The sequence below is a fragment of the Gymnoscopelus microlampas genome (assembly GCF_963454915.1).
Source record: "Gymnoscopelus microlampas genome assembly, chromosome: 5".
NCBI lineage: Eukaryota > Metazoa > Chordata > Actinopteri > Myctophiformes > Myctophidae > Gymnoscopelus > Gymnoscopelus microlampas.
In genome coordinates, this window is record NC_139942.1 from 27793380 (window position 1) to 27820103 (window position 26724).

Sequence of the window (26724 nt, forward strand, 5' to 3'; positions counted from 1 at the left end):
CCACTCTCTGCTCTTTGACTCCAATAGCCATATAAGGCAGCCGGCACCATGGTAACCGCAGGGCTTGAATAGCAGTGTCAAATCCCTGAGTGAACACACACACACACACACACGCGCGCGCGCACTCTCGCACACACACACACACACACACACACACACACACAGGACTGCCCCCTCCCCCTCAGCACACACTCCCTGTCCCTCCCTCCCTCTGTCTTGCTCTCTCTCTCTCCCTCATACACACATAGGTCGAGAAAAACAGACAGAAGAGGGGAGAGGAAGAGACAGAGAGAAAGAGAGCAAAGTGTTGTATGGTAGCTTCAGAGAGACCAGTCTGTCTACAGCCCTGCCCTTTAAAAAAAAATCTTAATTCAATTTGTGGACTGTGGAGCCAAAGAGAGAGAGAGAGGGAGAGAGAGAGAGAGAGAGGGGAAGAAGAGAGAAGTCCCTTCCCCCCATTTGTCTGAGGTTGAGCTACAGGGATAGGCTGCTCAGTGCTGAGTGCTCACACTCACACGCACAGACGGAAAGGAGCACATAGGGCTAGGCCGCAAGTCATTAGTTCTCGGTGGGCAAACACTGACAAAAGGCTGGACGGAGAAGCCTGTGTTAGCGCTCGGGGAGCTATGGAGAGCTAAACGGACCGACGCCTCACTCCGGTCCCCTGCCCTCTCCTGTTTTTTTTTGGAGGGAAGGCAGCAATCCGGCACCAAAGAGAGCACAATTGCTACAACCTAGACCCTCTCACAACAACAAACGAGAGAGAAAGAGAGAGCACTTCCTTCGGATCTATCCTTGGAGGAGAAGGGGAGGGTGTCAGAGGCTCAGGCGCTCCACGTAGCCTGTTAACAGCTGCAGCTGGATGTGCCTCGATGAAACCCTCGGCCACAAGAAAGTGAACCGTGTGGCCATCAAGTTGTTTTGCTTGTGGTGATCTGGAGGGCTTTTTCTGTGGCTCAGGATGAGGCTGCTGCTCAGAAGCTCACATAGAGCTCTGTGTGCCCTGTTTTTGCTCCCGGTCTCGCTGGATGGAGGGAAGAACTAGAAGAGAGAGGCTATTTGTCTTTAGCCAACACGCCTTCTGAATGAGGGAAGCCATAGACGGTGCGTGAACATTTCCTTCCGAGGTAAGCATAAGCATGACATAATTTGTACGCGGACTTCGATCCAATGTTACAGTATAGCCAAAAAATAACAGACAACTCTTATATGGACAGTGGTTGCTATGAGCTAGCCACCAATTCTTGTGTGAGGGGTACTTTAAGAGGGGTGGTCATGGTCTCTCTAGGCATGTGCTGCTAAGGGCGAGCTGTACTGAGGTCCTTTTTCAGCCATTACTGTGGCTACAGACAGAGCTGGGAGTGGAGTGTGTGATATGCTAGAGAGAAAGGAGGGCATGTGTGTGTGTAGAGCAGAGAAATTTCACATTGTGTCATGTGAAAGCTGTTTGGCAAAAAGGCTGCCTTTGCTCTCTTTTTGGATATTGTGTTTTTGACTCATTGTTTCCTGTGAAAGGTTCATTGGCTGAGGCGTGAAACTGTGCAACTGGACAGTCTGTAAAGACGCGACATCTCAGGAATTGGGCCAAAGAAGAAGAAGAAATTGCACAAAGAGTGACTAACAGTGCGGTAAAGAAAGAAGAAAAAGGCATTGTGATCCACAGGCATGCAAAACAAAAAAAAGTTATCAAGCTGAGACTGTTTCCAGGTCATAGTGGAGTGGGAGGAGACTAGACTCTCTGGTGTTTTCTTTTTTTCTGCCAAACATTCTCCACACTTCTTTGAACCGTGCTTACTCCTTTTGATGTCTGCTCTTTGAACTGAGGATACTTTCCAATTAAGTCCACTGCTGTTTTTTAAGGCCAACCTGGAAAACAAACATAAAATAACAACAAACAAGGAAATCTTGACACTCTTCAGGTTGAGAGGAAGCAAACAGACAAGACTTTTCTTTTCATTTTCTTTTTTGACCATTTTTGTCAGCTTGACAGCAACCAAGAGTCTTGGCTGCCTGTCCATTTTCCTCAGCACTGGTTTGGTAACCAAGCGATGGCCATGGTCAGTGGGGGCTGGGGAGATCCCAACGGGGGCACTAACGGGTTCGGGGACAAGGGCTATCTGAAGGCAGAAGAGGACGACGGCTCTCCCCAGGCCGGGGGCAGCGACATGGAGGCCGGGGATGACGACAAGGCCTGCGTGGTGGACTGTGTGGTCTGTGGCGACAAGTCCAGTGGGAAACATTATGGAGTCTTCACCTGTGAGGGCTGCAAAAGCTTCTTTAAGAGAAGCATCAGACGCAACCTCAACTACACCTGCAGGTGAGAGGGGCACTGTGGGTAGTTGGTTGTGTTTGGACAATAAGTAATACACATATGTTAATGATCATATCAGTATAGGTCAGTGGTTCTCTAATTGGGGTCCGGGGATCCCCAGGGGCCCTTGAGAGGGTTTCAGGGGGTCCCCAGCTAAATTAGTTAATATAATTTAGAATCAAAATCATGTTAACCCTATTTTGTACTTCAGCAATTCAACAATAGCCTGTCTACAAGCTCACAACACGTCGCATCGCAATGCGTTGTGAGCTTGTAGATCAGCTATTTTGGGGGGAAATTTTGAATAAATGTACACATGTCTCTTATGGGGGTCCGTGACACAAAATCTTTTCAGATGGGTAGCCATACATTTGGCGGTCCTTGATATGAAAATGTTTGAGAACCACTGATAAAGGTCAGTGGAATTATGGTTATAATGGTACAGTATATTTATGGGAAATGTACCAGCACTGTACAAGTATGATTCTTCACGTGTCTGGTTTGTGTGAATTCTATACATAGTACATTGCGTACACACAAAGTGACACATTTATGTATATGTTTCATGAAGAGGTGTGTATTTTAATTAAATATTTAATCTCAGTTCTCAGTTCCGTTATAATGTATAATGGATACTCCGGGTCTACAAAGGAAATGGATACAAATTGCTATAATGAGTCATGCATTAAGACAACCTGACTCTGCCAAGCAGTTAAAATTGCCTACAGCAGATCGTGTGTCTGTGTGTGCGTGTCTGTGGGTGACTCATCTCACATAGATCCACAAACATAATATTCCTCATATTACAGTTCTGAAAGCATAGGAATATCTAATAATACACTACTGTCCTTCGCATACAAAAAAACAAACCTTCTGTTGTCTTTCATGGTGGAAGTATAGGCTACCTCCATTGACATATAGGTTCATACATTTGTATGCATGACCTATATCTGAAAATGGCACTACAGTGATTATGGTCTGGAGTCAGGACAAACATAACTGTACTTCCAAATGCAACTGAAATTACAAATGTGATTGAAGTCATTCTTAGTGAGTCAAGCGGCTGGCCATTTCTCATCTACTCCTCCTTACAGTTGCCTCTAGCCACATGAAAAATCCATGATCATGATGCAATATTAATGTTGCAGTCGTTCATGTAAGGAAGGCACCCGTCGGCTGCTAGACACTTATATAATCTGTGAAATCAGCTTTACATATATTAAAGTCTATTTGAATGGAAGGAGCTTGCTTTGTTTCAAATCATGTTTACTGCTGCTGCAACAACGCTTTTCTCCATTTGCATTTGGCCTGAAGTAGCACTGGTTATGCAATTATTTACCAGCATTGTCTGGATGCTTCAAAGCAGACGAGCTGCTTGCTGAGGTGAAGGCATATAATACAGCCTGACAGTGGAGGTCAACCAAAATGTGATTGCTGCTGTAGCTGCTACGGTGAAAACATGAGCCTTGCTTAACACTGATACAAGTGAAGGCTAGAACCACAGTGATTGTCTTGTGCATAGATCAATCACAGTAATCCCATAACATCTATATCTGTGTTATCAGGTCCAACAGAGAGTGCCAGATAGACCAGCACCACAGGAACCAGTGCCAGTACTGCCGCCTGAAGAAGTGTTTCCGTGTCGGCATGCGCAAAGAAGGTATCTTCCCATCCTGACCCATAAGTCTATTATCCGTCTTAATGCCTCTGGAACACAGCTTATTGGATAAGCAACAGTTTTTTTGGGGGGTAATAGTGTTTTCTTTAAGATTTACATTTATAGGTAATTATTTAAGAACCCTGAAGAGTTTCTCAAGTACTTACTCCTGTCTTTGTGAAGAAATGAATATTAATGCGTTTGGTTTATTAACTACCTTGTCTATAATGTTGCGTGAGCCTGATACATAGACTAGAGTCAATAGCAAACATGGCTGTGTGGCCTATCACGACTAAGCCAGCTGCGCATATCGGTTCAATGCAATGTACTTAGTGGCTTAATATAGTGCTAAGACACCTGTGTCCCAGAGTATCAGTCATTCAGGCAGACCTCTCTATCAGGCCTAAGCCTCCGCTTGTATACAGAATCCCTGTGCCTTGTTGGCTAGATGAGCTGCAATCCAGCAAGGATTTCATCCTAAGTGGAAATGAAGTCAAAACGTGATTGTTCTTCTGTGTGATTTAAATTTAACGGAATTAAATGAATAGATACCGGCTATGTACACAGACTAGTAATGCTGCAGGTACATTTATTGAAAAGTGGCATGTTTCTCTTGAGGTGCGCTGTGTTTAAACTAAGTAATCAGGTGGAATCGCAAGTGTAGTGATCATTTCAACTGGCAGAAGCTGTTCCTTTCCGACAAGCCTCCCCTGTTTCCGCTGTGTTTTAGCAGTTATCTCTCAGAAATTTTACAATCACACTGTTTTAATTGATTTATGTTGATTTGTATTATAATAATAGTATTGAAATTGGAAAAAAGTAATGGAGTATAACATGCCCACAGATGTCTATAGCATGGCCTGCTGTGTTGTTGATATGGATTACTATGCAGAGTTAGGTGTGGGATGAAAAACAAGAATTATCTCTGAGATTCTCTAATAGTTTTGCAAGCAGTAATACTGTATGTCATAGCTACAACATCATCCTCTACTCTCAAGGCCAAAATTCTGTTCTCACATCTTAAAATAACAGTTAGGGATATAGAAGCTGTCCTCTACTTAATCGCAAGAGAAGCTCGTACTCTTAATAACCACCCTGACATTTCCCCTCCAGTGGAGAATTAATCTTCTAGAAATTGAAATACCCCCCAAAAAAAGAAAAGAAGAAATCCTCGCCTGTGGTATATGTTTTATTTCTGGAGATAACCTTCAAGTAGCATGTGGCTGCAGTCTAGTAATGTCTCCGCAACTCCACTGTTATTGTCTGGGAATCAATTCTGTGCTCAGCTGTGCCCCCTTTTAATCTGGAATTAGAGCATCCTAATCTGGTCAAGGCCGTCTGTTGATAATCTGTCAAACCCCCCTCCACTGAGCACACATGTTTTCAAGTTGGCCTCCTCGCTGGCTTCGCCCCAATAACCTGTTCTCCTCATTTCTTTTATCCTCCCCCGCCCCCCCAAACCCCCCCGCTTTTGTCTTTTGTCCCTGTTTGCCTGTTTGCTGCCTTTCTCCCCTCCTTCCCTTTTCCTCTTTGCCCCCACCACCCCTTACTCCAGCAGTCCAACGTGGGCGCATCCCACCTCAGCCCAGCCTCAGCCCGTCCATCACCCCCTTAGGGGGCGCCAGTGGCCTTGGAGGGGAGTTCTACAATAACAACAACAACGGGGGGAGTGGCGGAGGCCAGCCTGTATCGGAGCTCATCTCCCAGCTGCTCCGCGCCGAGCCCTACCCCAGCAGCCGCTACGGTCACCAGTACAACCAGCAGGCTGGCCCAGACAACGCCATGGGCATCGATAACATCTGCGAGCTGGCGGCCCGGCTGCTCTTCAGCACCATCGAATGGGCGAGGAACATCCCTTACTTCCCTGAGCTGCCCGTATCAGACCAGGTCAGTTGACCATACTTTATAATAAACTGCAAACCTCTAATACGGCGTTGAATCAATTCACAGTGCAATGTGCTTCACACACAACAAATATGCATAAAACACATTCTGTTGTGAAGAGGACATGTAAAAGTCTGATAGTAATACTTCCCAATGCAGTCTGTGTGTTGGGCCCACCGTTTATACAGACAACTGCAGTTTATCACACAACTGCGGTTTCCTTGAGATTTTCACGTCTTCACAATAGAACAATTCTGATTTAAACAAATCAGATACATTTGCCCTTTTTAATTTCTGCTTCAGAGAATATTCACAACATTGAATCCAGAGCAATAGAATATATATATATATATTATTAGTGTCTATATTTGTTAGCGCCACATTGCTGTTTGTGTAACGAGATTCCCTTTGAATGGATTTTGTACATCAACACATCCACAGGTGGCATTGTTGCGGCTGAGCTGGAGTGAACTGTTCATCCTGAATGCAGCCCAGTCAGCCCTGCCCCTCCACATGGCTCCCCTGCTGGCCGCCGCCGGATTCCACTCCTCGCCCATGTCGGCTGAGCGCGTGGTGTCCTTCATGGACCAGGTCCGGGTGTTCCAAGACCAGGTGGACAAACTGAGCCGGCTGCAGGTGGACTCGGCCGAGTACAGCTGCCTCAAAGCCATCGCGCTTTTCTCACCAGGTACTGTCTTTCTGTCCATTTGATTGTAACAGTGTAAAGTCCTGAATGTTAACTGAACTCGGACAGTGTACAAATGCAACCAAATGGACCCGTATTGGACATTTGTACTCTCGGAGGGACGAAAAAAAGAGAGCCTTGAAGAATCTATTCAGTTAAGATAACTGAAGACCTGAAGAGTTAGATGTAAGTGCATCCTGTGCTATAGCACCATCTTGTGGCATATTCAGGAAACAACATTCAGCATTATCTATACAGTAACTGATGCTGTAATTTAAAACTGCAGCACAGTGTGAAATACATTATAGATGATCTATTTTAAACAAATAGTAAATCAATGGAGAGTCCAGCACTTGTAAAGTGGGTGCCCAGTTACTGCTGGTGGTAACTGGTAATATGCAATCCATTGAATCAAATTGAGAGAATTCAGGGCTCTCGTGCTTGCAGAGACTGTTTTACAGAGACTGTTTTCAGAGGATGTGCACAACCAGCATGAGTGAACAAAAATATCCCAACAATATGTTACAACCACATAGTCAACTTGAAACTTTTATGTCCCCACATGAGGCAAAATCGTCCGCGGCCAAATGCATATCATTTTGGGTGGTCCTTGACATGAAAAAGTTGAAAGAATTATGTTTTTGGCCGCCAACCCCCATCAAAATATGTTGTTCCAGGGACCTCCCAGAGGTAAAGATTTGAGTTAAAAAATGTTTTTCAAAAAACATATGTATTCAAAGCCTTTTTGAATAGCCCAAAGTATAAAATAATGGTTATAGCTAAAAATCTAAAATCACACATATATGCGTACCCAGATTGAATGGGTTAAGATGGGGGTCCGTGGCCAAATACATGTCAATTTGGGCATCCTTGACATGAAAATGTTTGCGAACCACTGCTGTACATCACTGGAGGAAGGAAGGAAAAATATATAAATGTGTTTATTTACTGCAATACAAGAAAAGATAATTATATAGTAGGTATTACTGGCGACTACCCCCCATGACACATACAGTAAATGAAGATACGGTTGAAAATGGCTTAAGGACCATACAGGTGGTCTGGCATGTTCAGCCCATTGATTACAACTCAACTGTACATGACATTACTGCCAACCATTTTCGAACACATCCTGCCTTTTGATTGATTTTGGACTAGTTTTATAATTCTATAAAATATTCCTATAAATATATTCTCATAATTCAAACATTCAGGTCATAAACTTTGAGGTGATAAAATCCAATGCTGTGATTCTCAAGCTGATGTATCTTTGTCATCATAGATGTTTGAATTTAGTTTCTTAAACAGGAATACAATTTAGCTTAACTTCAGATCAGTCTGCGTTTACCTTAAAACTCAATGATAACTTAACTTTGACAAAAAAGTAACAGAAAGTTTACTGTGTTGTTTTGTGTTTCAAGTCTTTGTAATTAGTTTTTCATACCATACTGAAATGAATAAAATCCAATGGTATCCTTGGGAATAAATAAATAAAAATACTGTATGCTTTGGAAAATGTTGACTATAATGTGAGTCATCATAGTTAATAGCTTAACATGCCAGAGCACTGGTATGTTCTTTTTAAAGTGTCCGTTTAAGAGACTGTATGAAAATAAGTCTGGGTTATACGTTTGTAATTCAGAGATGCCAAGGAATTGCATTTGTATACTTGGCCTTCAGGGTCACTGAATTGCATTATCGGCTGGCATCTCAAACTTCCATGCTGATCACGACTCTTTATGTAACCTGCCCACACAATTAAGTAACATTCCATCTCCCCTCCCCCCTCTACCCTGAAAGATGCATGTGGACTGACAGACCCGGTCCACGTGGAGTCTCTGCAGGAGAAGGCCCAGGTGGCCCTGACGGAGTACGAGAGGATGCAGTATCCCAATCAGCCTCAGCGCTTCGGCCGCCTGCTCCTTCGCCTCCCCGCCCTGCGTGCCGTTCCTGCCGCCCTCATCTCGCAACTCTTCTTTATGCGACTGGTAGGCAAGACGCCCATCGAGACTCTCATCCGTGACATGCAGCTTTCCGGAAGCTCCATCAGCTGGCCCTATGTCCCGGGACAGTAGCCCCCCCCCCCTCACCCCTGATGAGACAGGTCTCCGCCTTGGCCTGGTGACGACACGGACCCACAGGAACCCTCTTGAGTCATCACTATCCATCTGTGTGGTTCTGCAGACCCAGTGCCAGCTGGCCATCATATGTACTGTACATTAACCGCTCTATTCCCCCTCATGAATTGAGCCCTCTGTTTCTATACAGGCCCACAGAGGAGAGTGGGGCCTGTGCCAGACTGGGCCTGTCCTGGTGCCAGCCCAGTAGTTCTGGTGCCAGGTCTCAGGCCAAAGGCCAGCTCTGTCCTGCTGGGCTCCGATATGGCCATCAGAGCCAGCCATGCCATCACCCACATGCCACAGGGACAAAGGATCCCACAATCACATGCAGAGGGCAGCACTGCCTCGCTACAAATACATACTGTATTATGGCCAGTAATGCCCTGCCATGGAAGCTCACCAAAACAATGTGCTCCAACCTGGACTCCTTTTCCATTGCTCATCATTTGTGGTATGGTGACTTTGATTAAAATTGGCACATTCAATCACTGATGAAAAAGGTTGGAAAGTGCAGGAAACCGTAGTTGTGTGATAAACTGCAGTTGGCTGTATAAACTGTGGGCCCAGTAAGAATTGGGACCATTTTGCCTCAAGATCTTTGTCCTGAGAGACTCATCTGTGCACATCTGTGTCAAAGTTCAGCCCGATAAGGGTATTGACCATATTCACACTACATCTTACTGGGGAGCAGGGGGGTCTTCCCACCCCCAGAGTATAAAGTAAGAGCAAAATGGACACAATGTGACTATGGTACATGGCACTAGGGGAACCGGAATGAAACTGGACCAAGGAGAAACCACCAAAGTCTATCACATTATCACTTTTTAATTAATCAAATATAAATACACATTAAATTGTGGATCCAGCAAAACAAACCAGTTAAAAGCTGGTGGATGGCCTCTGACCTCCCAGTTATCAGCTGACGAAAATAATCTGTTTGATTTTCACTGTAGTTGAAGAGAAAATGGCCACAGATGAATGGCAACAGACTAATACCTCACAAGACATCAGAATGCTTTAGTCTGATATTTCCTTACAGCAAGCCTCTGAAATTGTCCTTCACCACAAGCCGCCTTCTTTTTTGATGAAAATTTGGAACACTTGTGAAATATGAAACAAGTCTTAAACAGCCCCAAGCTTCAAAAATGTGCATCTTTGTTTGTTGTTGAAAGAGCCCGAAACGGTCGTTTTCATTTCATGTCTGAAGCCAGATGTTGTATACAACTAAAACTGTGTCTGACTGCCTGATTGTTTGGTACTAAGGTTTGTTATAAGTTGTTTTTTTTGTTTTGTTTTTTAATGGATGATGGAACAGACATGTCACATGTAAATTATACTTACATGCTAAAAACAAGGAGCCAAACAAATGTAGGTGGTGCTTCAAAATTGCCATAATCAACTTTACCATTGGAAAGCTATCAGAGGTTTACTCAAGTCTACGATGTTTGTGCAAGAAAAGAACTCAAAACTTTATTGAAATGTGTGTGTGTGTATATATATATATACAGTATATTGAGGCCAAGTCTTTCTTCTGCATGTTAAATTTTTGTTTTGGATCTCTGTTCAGTTCAAATTGTTTAATTCTTTACACAGTGAAATTCTGAAAAAAGTGTTCTTTTGAGTGTTTAAACATTTGGTTAATTGTTTGCTCCTGTTTTTTGTTTTTCTTAAAGTTAATATTTACATAAAATACCTCTTCCATCTGTCAAGATGTAAAAAATAAAAGAAGAAGGAAAAAAAGAAAGAACTACATGCCAATATGGGTGAAATCACATTGCCATCAATAGGCTGCTTCTGCCTCCCATCACTAAAGCCTGTTGACATTTTTTGTCGCCGCAGCATAAATCAGGCTTAAAGCAACCAAATGGCTCTCCCCTCTGCTGAAGCGATGTGAGAAACTATCGTACTGGACATGAATCTGACAGATGGACTGCACTTGGGAGTATATACAATGCCAAAATGTCACACTACCTGTGAGGAGCTGAAGGAGGACAGGGTCCAATGTTCTGCTCCACCAGGATTTACCTCACGAGGGTATTTCAAGAAGCATGTTTTGCAAAGGTAACTTTCAAGCTCATCACGGCACAACCTCTGAACCGTCTCTCGATGTTGAATTTGACGTTAATCCACAAAACCATGAGTTGCATTCACAATGTTCTCTCTGGAGAAGGAGACGGTTCAGCTTCTTGAAATATCCCCTGGCCTTTTGACAGTAACTGAGATATTCTTCCTTTACTCACTCAACTCCTTTAATCTCACTCAACGAGGTCCTATAAAGAACAGAAAAAAAGATAAATGTACTATTACTGTTTTCCTATGTTTGTGTTGCTGAGTTCTCTAGTTTTTTATTTTCATGTGTATGGAAGCATTATTAAAAGGCCAGAATCTAATTGTGAGCTTATTACTTTTATTTTTTTGTAAAAGAAAAAGGATTACACACTTAAACATTTCATACAGGTGTATGCTACTACTATAAGAAAACGCTTGAGACTTAACTATTCTGAAAGAAAATCCTTGAGACTTTACTATACTGAAAAGCAATTTATTGATGACGTTAAATTCTCAGTGGTTACAATGTCAATTTATTACATATTTTATACATTTCTATACAAAATTTCGCTTTGGTTATTTCTTCACCAAAACTAGAATACAGTGTATCATCAAATCTGTTAACTTTATCCACTTAAATCTCTTAAGGAGTGTTGGAAAAGGAACATTATTCCAAAAAGCTAAACAAATTGTGAACAACAGTGTATTTGGACACTGACACCTTGTTGAAGGGATAGCATGAGTACTATGGGCATTGTAATAAGTAAGAAACATTACATCTTAAATGTCTTTGAAGAGCATCAAAATGGCATGAAACGCAAAAGTTAATGGAAAGACAAAATCCCATTTTGCACACCGTTTTATTTTTCTCAGATTACATTGGATCCTCCATGAAAAGTGGGGGTAAAGTGGTGATGATTTAAGTGGCCCTTACCTGGAGGTGGCCACAAAAAGCTGCGTTGTCTTATGCATGTCCCAATTTATCACAGAGCCAGGACCACCTGGGTCGGGCTCCGCCAGTGTCTTGTCTGACATGATGAGGGGAAGCAACGGTGGGAGACTGTAGTTTAACAAAGGCCATGGTCATAGTTCTTCACCAGGCGCTTGAGGTGGAACAGTTTCTGCCTCAGTTCCTTGCTTTGTTTCTTCTTGGCTTGATAGTCTGTTGTCTAGGAGAGAAACACTCTGCCGTCACCATCTGCTTTATAATCACTATATCAGTGATTCTAAAGCCTTTTCATTTCAAGGACCCCCAGTTTGATATGTATTAGGCTAAGGACCCCCATTTGATACCATTTTTATCTCTGGGACCCCATTCTACACTACAATCCTCAGTGTTATTACTCTGTGTACAGATGGAACCAAATAGAAACCGGTCCATTTAGTTCCATTTGTACACTCTAGCTGGGAACTCCCTGAAGGACCCCTGGGGTCCCTGGACCCCATGTTATGAACCACTGCACTATATAACAGATGATTCAACCAAACAGCTGCTGCCAACCATTAAAGGGTTTATTTTCACAGAAATGACCATTGTGAGTGAGTGAATTCTAAAACATCTTTCCTGCTCAAAGTTGGTGATTTTTTTGTAGGAACAGATTGATTCAAAATTAATTCATGAGCAGATTAGTCATTCATTTGTACTCACCCTCTTTAGCTCCCTCAGTCTGTTATACTCATCTGCCACTCCCTGAGGAAGACAAAATGTTAACAAGTCAGACAAAAAAAAAAACAGCCTAACAGCCTTGTTCAAGAACGTTAGTCAGCATGTTGAAACTGATTTGGGTCCTCTTAGATATATTATTGAGTTTTTTTGATGGCACATGCCCCTAAGACATGCTTGAAACCACAGTGCAAATGCAAGACGGTTAAAGTCACAGACAGCCGTCTTCAGGGGAAATGTCACTTAAATTAAAAGTGCAAAAAAGTCAACAATTGAATTGTGCAGTTAAGAATATGAGAATATTGCAGCTTTACTGACTGAGAAATGACTGAGAAATCACATAATAGCCTATTGTATGATAGTGTATAATCTTGAGATATGGTGTGCTAAGAATAGCTGCCGATTTTAATGTATAAACATCTTTACACCCTATCCTCTGGTTAAAGAATTGCAAACACCCCTGTGTCTGAGTTGGCAAGCTGCGGTGGCTGGAATAGGTTATCACATGAACCAAAAACGAGTGCTTCCTCTGCGTCAGTCACAGTAACGGACACATGGGTTTTGCGGTTTTGGCTTCAGAACAGCATACACACACACACACAGAAGGGACAGCTCTCAGGTTCAGAGGTGTAAAGTAACTACACTTTAAGTACTGTATTTAATTACAAATGAGAGGTACTTTTACTTAATAAGTTTTTTCAATATTATACTAATACTCCACTACATCTTGACTCGAAAATGTAACTTTTTACTCCACTACAAGTATTTGAAAGTTACTTTGTAATTTTGATTATTATTATTATTATTGCTACAATTAAGCCCTATTTTATACTTCAGCTACTCGAAAATGGCCGATCTACAAGCTCACAACACGTTGCGATGTGACACGTTGTGAACCTGTAGATCAGATATTTTCAGTTATTTTACACATTTTGACAAATTTGAGTACCATTACTTTGATACCAAAGTATATTTTAATGCCAATACTTTTGTACCTTTGCTCAAGTAAAATACAGGCCTTTTACTTATAACAGGACATTTCTCTATTGATACGTTCACCAAAGTAAAAACGCTTGAGCACTTCTTCCACCAGTGCTCAGGTTACAGAACATGTCCTGGGTCTTGCTCTCCTCTACCTGGTATGCGAGGGAGGAGTGTCCCAGGGTGTCCATTTCTCGGCTCAGCCTGTGAATCTGATCGCTGATGTTGTCCATCTCGGCACACAGCCTCTTATAGTGGACCCGGTCAGCGTCGAACTCCCTCTTGTACTCACGCCGCTGCTCGTCCGACGTTATCTCTGGGTAAAGCCTGGGGCCCAATAGTAATGTTAACCCATTAAGACCGGGAAATGTTAATGATTTCTTTGGCTATTAAAAATTGCAGATATACAAGCTCATATCGTCGCACCGAGTGCCGCACTACGAGCTTGTAGATCTGCTATTTTTGAAAAATCGTGTAAATGTGTGCAAATCTTTGATATATATTAGTTTAAAGTGAACATTTTTAACTCAAATCTTTGCTTCTGGGGGAGGGGGGGTTGGAACTAAATATGTTTAGATGAGGGTCCGTGGCCAAATACATACATAATTTTGGGGGTCTTTGGACATGAAAAAGTTTGAGTACCACTGATATAGCAACATACGTTTTTCAGAAAACTGTTAGGATTTAGAAGATACAATATCAATCTAAAATGTTTTTTTTTTGTTTGTAAATAGCAACATGAGAGGGAATTCTCCTTTTCTTTGCTAATTATAGATAATAAGGAGTAGGGATTGTGTAGCATTTTGTCATTTTAAAACAAACAACAGCCCTATTTGCCTTCAAGATAATAGCTGCGTGTACATGAAAGCATTAACAGTTTCATTTAATATGTGGCCTTTCTAAAAACAACCATTAGTTATTCTGGTTGATGTTCTTTTTTTAAACCACTTCACAAAAATGGCCAGAGGGATGTAAAAAATTGAATGATTAAAGAGATACATCGGGAGCAAATGTGTGTAGGTGTGTGTGTGTGCTTGGAAGCAAATTATAATGGCCCACCTGAAGAGATAATCCCTCTGGTCCTGAGCCAGTTCATTCCCACTCTCTCCCCCAGTGGTGTAACCCGTCTCATATTCAACCACCTCCTGAGCAGGGGAGCTGGGCTGATGGTCCGGCTGCCATGCCTTCGCTACAGGTTGAAGATGTTTTTTGATGCTGTCAGCCTCATCTGAGGAGCTGTTGGGCCTAACAGGCGCCCTGGGGTTTCCATGCACAGGCTCAGCACCACGGGCGTTAGTGTTGTTACCGGGATAACTGTAAAGTAAAGTAGGGGTGCAACAGTTCATCAAATTAATCGGTTTAATCGATTATAAAAGATAATCGATAGTTGGAATACAAAAAATAGCACAACGTGTTGTGAGCTTGTAGATCGGCTATTTTCGGTATTTTTGCGCAACACCATTGTGCGACAAAGTATAAAATGTTAATCAGACTAATGGATTTAGTTGATTATGAAAAAATCTATTATCATTTTGGAGTGTTGATTTGTTTGTATATTTTTTTATTATCCCAAAAATGCGCTTCTCGAATTATTCAATTAATCAAAAAAGTAATCAATAGAATAATTGCATAGAAAATAATTGATAGTTGCAGCCCTAATGTAAAGCCAGAAGCAGAAGAGTCAGATTAGATGCTGTGGTTTTAAAACCTTGGTGTACTATATGTGTGTGTGCTTGTTCATCTGTATGCTTACAGTCTGTTCTAGAGCAGTGGTTCTCAACCTTTTTAGGCCGTGACCCCCCAAAATAACCGTTATTTGAACTGGGGACCCCCCACCCTGATAAGCACTTGGAATGTAGGAGTCAAGGCATTACATTTTCGGTTCCACAGATACATATTGGGAAAATAGCAGATCTACAATCTTTTAGATCTGCTATTTTCAAAATATATATATATATATATTATTTGACAATTTGGCCAATGTTTGACCAGTGTTTATAGTATAGTTTGTTGATTACTTTGGTCTTTTTTCTATTCTTTCTTTTTGAGGTCTTAAAAAGGTCTTAAAAGTCCTTACATTGTCACTTCACTGTCATCTGGGGACCCCCCACGATCATGTGGGGACCCCCCTGGGTGTCCCGACCCACAGGTTGAGAACCACTGTTCTAAAGCACAGGTGGTGAGGAGATTGCAGTGACCAGGTCTCACCACTACTCACGTGTTGCCCCCGCTGTAGATGCTCACTGTTCTGTTGCCATAGGACAGCACACTGTCCACTGCTCTGAGGTCAGGGACGGGCACAGCCCTCTCTGACAGGACCACGGTCGGCGCCTGTGGGATGCTCCGTGCCTGCCCAACACTGTTCACCTGGAACAACACCATGACATTTGCATTGGTTCATGAAAAATTCATTAATTAACAGATCTCCGCCAGGCATGGGTTGCCTACCCAGGGCTGTGTCAGTCCTACTTTGTCGGACTACTCACAAATAGTAGTCCTATAGTGATGAATTGGGGAGCGACGCATAAAAAATGGTTTGTGACCCAAAATGGGTCACGAAACAGTGCAAGAGGTGAAATGCTGTTTTTCCAGACAACGCTAAGAAAATTATTATTGTTCAAAATATATATATAAAAATACTATTCAGAAAGTTCACTTTGAGAACCGGGTGGCTAAAATCAAATGGATATGCCCGCAATCACTACAGCTGGTCTGTGCAGTGGAGACGAAATTAAGTTTCAGGAGGAGGGTGAAATGCATTTTGTATGCAGGAAACAAAGAAATGTCTTGTTGCTATGTGACTTGGTCTGTATTCAATTTGTCAGAGTGTTCTCTGCTCCTGGTAGGAGAATATTGCTCTGACAAGCGTCCTTGAGTGAAAAGGAAATACGTCATGGGCAGCCACAGGTACATACAAGTGTGCATGCTGACACACACAGACGCACTTGCACATGCATGCACTGAAACAGACACCGTGACAGTAGCCTGAGTCACTGTGAGACACACTGAGGTAAAACAAGATGGAACTCCAACATCCATCATCCTCAGAGGGCAGGAGTCCTTCTACTCCAGGTGTCCAGGATGATCAGTGTCTTGCCTGCCAACCTCTCTCTCCTCTCCTATTCTTAGCAGTAAAAGCACTGTCAGAGCCACTCAGCGAGAGAGGGCCACACATGAGAAATTCCCTCAGCTGCTTCCTGCGTGAGTGGAGGGCCAATGTGAGTAATGGAGGACGAGGTGCATGGGTCCAAGTGCACGTGTTTATATTTATACTTTATATATAGGGGTCCAATTTTGCATTGAATATTACTCTGATGATCATTTTGGAGTTCTTGGAAATGCATCGATTTTATGCTACAAGCGTAATCCTATCCACAAGTCTTAACAAGTCCTGTGTTCAAGGTTAAACCATTCAAAGCTGCTGTGCTAAACATATGTGCCATTATCTGTTCTCCACTAGCATGCTGACCTACACTGTTGTCACATTGTATTTTTCATTTCAACAAAGGGATGATTTACAAATAAGGCTTTTATTGCAAGCCGACAACTCCCGAAATCATGATTTTTAACAATTGTATATTTTCTTGCAGCAGTGGGTTGTTTCTGAACTGGAACCTCGTCCCTTAGGGAGAGGATGTACAATAGTTGATGCAGGTCTATAAGGCATGAATCTGATTCTGAGTACTGTACTGACTTGAACTCATGATGTCATCAGATACAAAGTAGGAGTTACATGACCTGGAGGGTGATTCTGTGGGCCCATAAAACATTTAATTTTATATCTAATTAGCTTCCTTTTGTTTTCTGTTTTGTTCCAAAAAAATCCCTACTATGGTGGTACTCTTCTCATCACCATCTTTAAAAGTGCCCCCATTGATTCTATAAAGCATCTCCAGCCTTCAGACCTAGCTCTTGTCACAATTACAAGTCTTATACTTCTGTTATCTCTAGGATTGTAAAAGGGTATCATGTTAGTATCATGTCCTGTATCATGTCAGTATCATGTCAGTATCATGGTCAGTATCTTGTCAGAATCATGGTCAGAATCATGGTCAGTATCATGGTCAGTATCTTGTCAGAATCATGGTCAGTATCATGTCTGTATCATGTCAGTATCATCTCAGTATCATGGCCAGTATCATGTCAGTATCATGGTCAGTATCTTGTCAGTATCATGGTCAGCATCATGGTCAGCATCATGGTCAGCATCATGTCAGTATCATGTCAGCATCATGTCAGTATCATGTCAGTATCATGTCAGTATCATCTCAGTATCATGTCAGTATCATGGTCAGCATCATGTCAATATCATGGTCAGCATCATGTCAGTATCATGTTAGTATCATGGTCAGCATCATGTCAGTATCATGTCAGTATCATCTCAGTATCTTGTCAGTATCATGGTCAGCATCATGTCTGTATCATGCCACTAATGATGCCAATGCATGTTCATTTTAATGGTTCTTCTGTTGATTGCCACACACGATTACCATTGTATAAAAGAAAATGTTGCATAGTTTACTATGATTCTTTTTAAATATTTTGTATTCTGATAGCTGCAGGTGTGCGAAGCAGCCCTGGTGACAGACTGAATCATTTAGCGACACGCCGACACTATGTTCTATGGGGATTCACACAGTAACAACTGAGGCAACGCAACCCTTTTTATACATTATACATGTCACATACATTATAAATGACTGCCTGTGAGGCAAACATACAAGTGTTCCCAAGAATAGGGCTGGCGTCACTCGAAAGGCACATCAACTCATTCAAACAATTTGAGAGCCAAAGTGATCTAATAGTTGTACCAGAGGAGAAAAAGGAAGCAGTATGATTAATTTATACTCCAATGTATACTCCACTGTATGACATTGATGCACGCCGAAATCTGCGAAAGACACCGTCATACAACTAAGTATAAATCAGGCTGTGTAGACTGCTGCACTGTAAAGTAGAGCAATCACGGCATGAGAGGACCTGAGTCAGGCACGTGCAACTCAGTGGGCTGGCAAACACAGTGTGGAATAAATTTCCCTCCAATTATAATACGGTGATAATTCAACATAATGGAGTCTCCTGGGGAATAGACAGGTCACTTATACAGCCTACACCTTCTCATAGACAATGTTATTACAACATTACTTGTCTATTACTGACACTGTACAGCAGGCCTATTCAACTTGCAGCTCAGGGGCCAGATTCGGCCCGTATAACAATTTGTCATAATTTCACATAAAAAAAGAAGCTAAATAAGTGTGACTATGAGCCTTTGTTCAGTATTCTCCAATAGGAAGATGTTCCTATACACTGGCCTATGTTTTCATTCAATACCTCCACATAAATACCTGTTTCTGGTCTGAGCCAAATAAGGTGCTAACATCTGGCTATAATCTGACAGAGCAACACGTCACCTGCATCAGTTGCTAGCTACTGTTGATTTAAGTTAACCAAATAATGTTAGTATGATATTTGACCATCTTCATGCACTTAAGTGGTTTTAATTTGAAACTATGGGGAGATGATAAAACCGTTAATGACATGACAGAAACACTGTCTTCTAATCTCACTCTTGTGATGTCAGTGTTTAGATAAATGAAAACCAGACTTTGCAACGACATAACGACTTCAATCTCCAAGAAAGGTGATGCAAGGGCAGACTTCTCTGTTGAATGTTTTCCCCTTTTTTCTAATTCCTCGCTGGCTTTCAACCCTAGACTGTAAAAAGAATGGACAAAGCGAAGCCATTGGTATCTACAGGCCGCTTTGAACCACTTTTTCGACAAATTGAAATCCGCCATCTTTGAACTTCCGGTCCCGAAATGCTACCGGAAACGACTGCTATTGGCTGCAACCGCAGCGAGGGCCGGTCTTCACTGGGTCGAACCAGTAGAAACCCTAGAAACCTTCCCTGCTTTATCATGAATTTTAAAATGAATGGGACCATAATTTACTAAACACATATCATACGCAAATGATTTAAAAAAGACTTTAAACTAGCGATTGAAAACACAAGTGTTTATGAAAAGGTTTACTAAGGTAATACAATCAAGTCTAAAGTCTGCCCAAACCTTCATTCACTTGTATTGAGATTATATTATATTGCGACCGGTAGAGGGTGACATAGTGGCATCTGCTGGGCCATTAACAGGAACAGCAGGTTGTAAGAGAACCCGGAAGAGAGCTTCAATTCCAGCGCCGATTCCTTGGGCCTCAACCCACAAAGTGATGGGAATTGAACCCAGGCCTCAGTGTTTTATTACCTCTATGCTACCCGCATGTCCAGGTTTTAGGTATAGATCGAAGCACATTGGGGGAATGGTTAGTGCACCAACCAAATGATTTCAACTCACACTACCCTCAGCTTCCTGCTCTCAACTCTCCTATACAAATAAGGCAAAACTTCCTAAAAAGAAAGAAAGAAATGAATTGTGTGACTAAACATAACCTTTGGATCACTTTTAACGAGGACGTGACATGTAGCGATGATCGGTTGTCTGTCATAGTTTTGGTATGAAGAGTTTTTATTATCTCGTATCTGTTTTTTCCCCCACTAGTTAATGATCAGCCACAGTGAAACCAGACGTGCTGAAGACAAACATGTGGGCCAATAGCAGCAGGTGAAAGGACAATGTGATCAATGATTCCTAGCCATGTGTTTGTCGGTATCAGCCCAAGACTGAGAAATCAAACACTAGAATCACTGTGGCACTGAGGGTTTTGTCTTTGTGACCTCATTTGTCTCACTTCTGTGGAGTGGCTGCAGTTGGCGTAGCCATTCATTGTATTGTTGAGGTTCGTGTTCACACAAAGGTCCATTATCCAGTTTCGTAGTGTAATTAATGGCTCAAGTCCAGAGTCGGTTTCCACACCAATCCTTCACTTTTGCCTGTAACCCACGCTGACTCATCCATCCAGACACACACTTCTGCACTCACCCTGTCATATGCCTTCATTCAAATTCATTCCACCTTTTTAAAACAAATCCCTCAATAAGTGAGTAAAACACCAAAAGGTTTGACTGACCCAGTCCAGTACATGGTGTCCCTCTGATTGCCCGGCATGGGGTCGGTCCCAGTAGATGTTGGGCTTGCCATGGCGCCAGATCTTACTGCGGGTCTTGTAGGCAAAGTAAGCAGCCAGGGACAAGGCTATCACCACCATCAGTCCCAGTACCAGAGCTACAGCCTGGAACAGATCACCATTATTATAACGCTGTTACATTATTACAACTTTTTAGTTTTTTTTCTCGTAAATTAAGGCCCTACTTGATCATGCTACAGCTACAGCGTCACACAAAAGCATCAAAAGTAGCAGATCCACAAGCTCGAAAAAGTGGCGTGAAGCGACGCGTTTTGAGCTAGATCTGCTTGAAGATCTGCTTTGTAGATTTGCTGTTTTGGAATTTGAATCCTGAAAAGTAACAGTTTTGGACATATGAGGTTTCCACCCCGTAGAGACGATAAACAAATTATAGATAGGATTATAAAAAATAAATTAAACAGAGAATATAATAGTACCGGTATGTCTATTATCCCATTAAGACCGGGAACGCATCTGTGTCATTTTAAGATTTCTTTGGGCTATTCAAAAATAGCAGATCTACAAGCTCCTAGATATGCTATTTTTTTTCAAAGATCGTGAAAATGTGTGCAAATCTTTGAATATATATACATTTTTAACTCAAATCTTTGCGTCTTTGCTATGAATATATATATTCAAAGATCTGCGTGAATTTTCACAACTTTTCTAAAATAGCAGATCTACAAGCTCATAGCTCTCAGTGCCGCACTATATGAGCAGAGAATGACACAGATGTGTTCTTAATGGGTTATTCTGTCCACACTGAAGGCCTTTGCAGACAGGGTGCGATTAGTCAATCAGTTTTTACCGCTTGCGAAAAGACGCACGAATCGAACTGGGTTCGATTGGAAAAAAACGCATCGCATCGCCGCACGGTAAATTCGGAGCCGGTGTGCATGAGGTCATTGAGAACCATGTGTTCATTTAAAAAATGATATTGTCCGTTTTTTCCGTGCGAAAAATCGCACCCTGTCTGCAAAGGCCGTGAGAGTGTAAAACATGGCCATTGTATTGTCAGGACATGTGAACTGACCTCCTCTGGGTCCATGTAGCAGTAGTGCTGGAGGTACTGCGTGTACATAGGGAAGCCTCCTGGGTAGCCGGCCCCGACGCTGCCACTCAGGCTGGGTTTGCCTGGTATGTTCTGACACATCATCAGCATGGGGTTGTACAGCATGCTCTGGGAGCTCTGGGACATGGGGTTCACCCCGATCACAAACACGATGTCAATAATACCCTGGAAAACGTCAAACACATACACACATACTGCACTTGATACTTGTTCTGCCATGTTTTAAACAAAGGTCTAATATCCATTATATTATCCATCTACAATACATTGTCAAAGCAATCTACTGCGTTGAGGTACAGTATATGCCGCCAGCTGTTTTTTTACCCTAACCCAATGCCCCCTTCTATACCCATTCAAACCGGGAAAGCATTTGTGTCATTTTAGATTTCCTTGGCTATTCAAAAATAGCAGATCTACAAGCTCATAGCGCGGCACTCGTAGATCTGCTATTTTTGAAAAATCGTGAAAATTTCTGCAAATCTTTGAATATATATATATTTGTAAAGCTTCTGGGGGGTCCCTAGAACAAAACATTTTGAGATGGTGGTCCGCGGACAAATACATATCTAAAAATGTTTTCTAAATCCTACCAGTATGTTGCTATATCAGTGGTGCTCCAACATTTCATTGTCAAGGACCCCCAAAATTATATGTATTGGTGCCGCGGACCCCCATCTCAAAATATGTTGTTCCAGGGACCCCAGAAGCAGAAAATGTTCGCTTTAAAACATATATATATATTCAAAGTGTGGAAAAACTTTCCACGATTTAAAAAAAAAATTGCAGATTTACAAGCAACATAGCGTGGCACTCGGCGCGCTATGAGCTTGTATATATGCTATTTTTTGGTTTCCTCCGCCGTTGGTGTGTGAATGTGTGTGTGAATGGGTGAATGTAATGCACATTGTAAAATGCATCATTTTCCACCTACAGTATATTGACATTGTGGACAAACAACCTCCTAGATCATCAACATTGTAAGCAATCAATAGTGTGCAGCACAAGCATGTATAGCCAGTGACAGCATTCCAGTGTATTCCACTATTCCCAAGAGAGGAAATAGAGCCAAGAAGAGGGCGCAGAAGGACTTCAAGGTGTCGTGTTATGACAGGGACCTTTACAGAGGTCCATAGTGTCCTGGCCAGCCTGACTCACCTGGAGGACGGCTAGGATGATGTCACAGACGAAAACCGTCAGGTAGAAACAGCGGCTCCGCATGCTAGGTGACCGAGAGAAACTCCCCACCAGAAACCCCAGCGCAACCAGGAAGTTGATGGCTGCCACCGAGATCATGGCCGACTTGGCCGAGTACGGCGTCATGTACCCGCTGGAGTAGCCGTAGCTGCCCCCGTAGTACCCCGAGCCCGTCCCCCCTGAACCGGCCCCCGTGGGCCCGCCCCCTGCCCCTGCCCCGTAGCCGACTCCGTGCATCTCCCACACCAGGGTGGAGGCGACGCAGGCGAAGATGAGGAAGCACATGAGCACTGTGGCGGCCTGGAAGGTCTTGACGAAGCCGGGAGGAGAGAACCACCGGAAGAAGTATTGTGGCCTCTCCTCCGTGTAGTGGGAGTCTGGTGGGCGGTTGTTGTAGGTGTTGGGGGCATACTGGCTCCTGAACGAATGGACGCTCCTTGGGGCGACGCTGAAGCGGGAGTTGCCGGGGTTGTACGCCGGGGGTCTGTCGTACTGCCGAGTCTCAAACATGATGGAGTTGTGAGGATGGCAGCCAGAGGATGGGAGCCCTGGAAATAAATTGCATGTTATTTTATGTTAGCTTTGCAACAATAACACAGACGATTTTAAATAATGGCAAACCTAGCAGTCTAATTCTTAAGTCTCTTGAGCAATTCTTCCAATTAAACAATTCGCACCCCAACACACCGTTCTCACCTCTCTCGCTCCCTCGCTCCCTCGCTCTCTCTCTCTCGCTCACACACAGACACACACACACACACACACACACACACACACACACACACACACACACACACACACACACACACACACACACACACACACACACACACACACACACACACACACACACACACACATACATATCGGTGACCCATGCTTCATCAGTTGCAGTGGAACTAAACCCAAGAGGCTTCAATAATTCAGACAGACAGCAGACCAGAGGCCACCTGAGGCAGCTATGCATGGTGTTTGCTGCAAGGTGAACCCCATGCACCGTCACATAAGCTACTTGTGTATCCCTCCCCTGGCCTATATGATGAGATATTTGTGAGGGGGTGGAAGCCCTAGTCAGGCATTCTGTCTCTGGTCTCTTCAGAGATATCTCACAGCTGAGAGGCACATTTGCATTCAGCAGTGGTGTAAAGTAACTAAGTACATTTACTCAAGTACAGTACTGTACTTGAGTATTTAGGTTTTTACTTTACTGAAGTATTTCCAATGTTCAGTACTTTTACTTCTACTCTGCTAGCCTACATCTACAGAGGCAAATATTGTACTTTTACTCCACTACAATTATTTAAAAACTTTAGTTAAACTTTGTAGATTTTGATTACTATTACAAAACATACATTACCCACTTCAGCCCTACATACATTTCGGCCATTTGAAAATCGCAGATCTACAACCTTGTGAGCTTGTAGATCTACTAGATTTTTGTACATTTGAAAACTTGAGAAATGGGACATTCTGCGTAATGAGTACTTTCTACTTTTGGTACTTTAAGTACATTTTGATACCAATACTTTTGTGCTTTTACTCAAGTAAATGTTTTATTCCGGACTTTTACTTGTAACAGAGTACTCTCTCTCTAGGTCGTCCTCAGACGAGCCCTCCATCGTTGCTTCCAGTCATCCCGATTCTCCATACATCTGGCCAGCTCATTGGTGCTATGGGCTCCTGCATCCTTCTTGAGCGTGTCCACGTATGTTAGTGTGGGGCGTCCTCTTGACCGGTGCCCATGTGTTGGTTCCCACAGCACCAGTTTGCTGGCTGGCAGCTCTCGGTGCCTTTGGCAGTGTCCTGCTAGTCTCATTCTCCTTACAGCAATCTTCTCGCTCACTCTTGGTATTCCCTCATACAGGATTCTGTTGGTAACATGCACACTCTTGCTGATGTTAAGCACTGCACGCAGCATCCTGGTGTAGCACCCGTCCAGGGACTTCTCAAGGGCTGGTTTCAGGGTCCAGCATTCACTGCCATAGAGAAGAACGGACTCTACTGTCGCGTAGAAGAAGCTGAGTTTGATTTGGCGGGGGAGATTGGAGTTCCACTTCTACATTTCAGTATTGATACTTTTACTTAAGTAAAATATTTGAAATCTTCCACCACTGGAAATAAGCAAAATGATGAAACACACACTCTTTTCTGCTCTATTTCTCAACTCTCTCCTACACGTGGCACACAAACGTGCATATGAAAACGCACAGACACGCACGCAGGGTTTTCTTCTCACCCGTACAGCCAGGGTACAGTGAATAATTCAGAAGCTGAACTAGACACATTCATGAAAGGCTACCACACATCAAAGCTATAGCCGAATTGGAAATTCCAGTTATTCATCCTTTATACAGCCTGCTCTTCTCTTATGGCTCTGTCCATACTGTGTGCTGAATTATGTACAATTAATCTGAAACTGTGATGAACATTAGAAGCCAGTGGTGGAAAGTAACTCATTACATTTACTCAAGTACTGTATTTAAGTAAAAGAATGTAAGGTGCTTTTACTTTCCTTAGGTATTTCCAATTGTCAATACTTTTACTTCTACTCCACTATATCTCAGAGGCAAATATTGTTCTTTTACTCCACTACAATTATGTGAAAACTTTAGTTACTTATTACTTATTATATAAGTATATAAATATTATTACAAAACATACATTAACCACTTCTTCAGCCCTATATAGGCGGCTATTTTCAAATGATTTTATACATTTTGAACATGAAAATGGAAGATTTCTGCATAATGAGTACTTTAAGTACATTTTGATGCCAATACTTTTGAACCTTTACTTAAGTGAATTCTGAATATCAGACTTGTAACAGAGTATTTCTGCATTGTAATATTGATACTTTTACTTAAGTAAAACAAATTGAATAGGCTACTTCTGCCACCACTGCATAAAAGTCACAGTCTGGCTGTGTTAATTAGCATTCAAAAATGGCCTTTTCAGTCAGATAATTTATATTAAAGGAATTTTCTAAATATATTTAAATATAGGCCTATATATCCATTATTTAATTAAAAACAGGTCAATAAGTTATGAGGTTTACCTGTAGTACCCTCAGCTACTAGCCTGGCTATAATATGGAGATAGATATCTTACCTCTGTGTCTGTGGAAGAGTCCAAGTTTTCAACTTTCTACCTGCTGTGCTGCTGCCATCGTTGAATAATTCTGTTCCCGTCTGCAGCGTTTTGTTCCCGCATTTTATTTTCTCTCAACTCGCACAATTCTACGTTTTCCATAGTTAATTGTAAAACTCTTCCTCTCGATGGAGATTGAATAACGTGTTGGTGTTACCGACTCTATAGCAGACCTGACTTGGGGACCTGTCTGTCTGTCAGTCAGTCTGTCTGTCTGTCCTGCACCTCACTGTTGTCTGCGATGCCGCGCAAGACATAAGACTACGTAATGATTAATGAACTTCTCTAACTAACTATGTAACTGTTGCTACTATAAGTTAATATAATTTGTTTTATTTCTCTAACACTAAGTCGAAGTTCATGATAAGGCTGTATTTAAGTTAATGTGTATGTATGTATACATTATTTCATGTCTTTTGAGTCAAGTTGCAGTAAAGCTTTTATTTTGAAGTGTCAAAGTCCAATTCTGTGTCTCGTTTGGTCTGCTCTCATGTGAATGGGGTTCACACACATAGCTATGTTCACACAGGACTTGCATTAAGCAATTAAGAAGCAGCAAGCAAGAAGCAGCTAGGTGCAGAGGCTCCGTTTGTGTTGGTCACAAGAGACTGTCTAAGGTCATAAGAAAGGGTTATAAGTAAGGACCTGAAGACTGAAGAGTACTCCCTTTATGTGTAGCATGCAGCCAACGAGGTATTTGTTTGTTTGTTTGTACTGTCTGTATTTTGGAGGGAGTTACAAACTAGCCTGCCTGACCTGTACCCATGGAGTTATGCCTGTACCTTATTCCATAGGGAAGGTCTAGCCATAGCCTACAGTCTAGCGTCTAGCCTACATACATAGTACTTAGGCTAGCTACAAATACTAGGCTATATGTC

At 42.4% G+C, this 26724-nt stretch overlaps 2 protein-coding genes across 3 annotated transcripts; one reads left to right on the forward strand and one right to left on the reverse strand.

Moving 5' to 3' along the window:
* Positions 1–273: 273 nt before the first annotated feature.
* Positions 274–11045, forward strand: nr2f6a (nuclear receptor subfamily 2, group F, member 6a). Of its 2 annotated transcripts, none has more exons than XM_084058241.1 (6): positions 274–1127; positions 1516–2317; positions 3877–3971; positions 5524–5855; positions 6294–6540; positions 8338–11045. In XM_084058241.1, exons 2-6 carry the CDS (start codon positions 2049–2051, stop codon positions 8610–8612), a joined length of 1218 nt encoding a protein of 405 aa, XP_083914367.1. In that variant the 5' UTR covers positions 274–1127; positions 1516–2048; the 3' UTR covers positions 8613–11045. The 2 variants fall into 2 exon arrangements, with proteins under 2 accessions (XP_083914367.1, XP_083914368.1); XM_084058242.1 differs by having other exon boundaries at positions 5527–5855.
* Positions 11046–11762: 717 nt separating this feature from the next.
* LOC311045014 (occludin-like) lies at positions 11763–25930 on the reverse strand. The gene is made up of 9 exons (XM_084056825.1): positions 25808–25930; positions 22661–23247; positions 21467–21670; positions 20377–20538; positions 15569–15717; positions 14410–14664; positions 13506–13677; positions 12355–12396; positions 11763–11875 (listed from the first exon to the last, which is right to left on the reverse strand). Exons 2-9 carry the CDS (start codon positions 23207–23209, stop codon positions 11774–11776), a joined length of 1635 nt encoding a protein of 544 aa, XP_083912951.1. The 5' UTR covers positions 23210–23247; positions 25808–25930; the 3' UTR covers positions 11763–11773.
* Positions 25931–26724: the final 794 nt, after the last annotated feature.

Excerpts from the sequence above, each read along its gene's own strand:
- nr2f6a (XM_084058241.1), top strand. The coding sequence starts at position 2,049 with ATGGCCATGGTCAGTGGGGGCTGGGGAGATCCCAACGGGGGCACTAAC. Across the intron at positions 3,972-5,523 it reads TGTCGGCATGCGCAAAGAAG|CAGTCCAACGTGGGCGCATC; the intron begins GTATCTTCCCAT and ends CCCTTACTCCAG. Across the intron at positions 6,541-8,337 it reads CATCGCGCTTTTCTCACCAG|ATGCATGTGGACTGACAGAC; the intron begins GTACTGTCTTTC and ends CTACCCTGAAAG.
- LOC311045014 (XM_084056825.1), bottom strand. The coding sequence starts at position 23,209 with ATGTTTGAGACTCGGCAGTACGACAGACCCCCGGCGTACAACCCCGGC. Across the intron at positions 21,671-22,660 it reads TCATCCTAGCCGTCCTCCAG|GGTATTATTGACATCGTGTT; the intron begins GTGAGTCAGGCT and ends GACGTTTTCCAG. Across the intron at positions 20,539-21,466 it reads GCTACATGGACCCAGAGGAG|GCTGTAGCTCTGGTACTGGG; the intron begins GTCAGTTCACAT and ends GATCTGTTCCAG.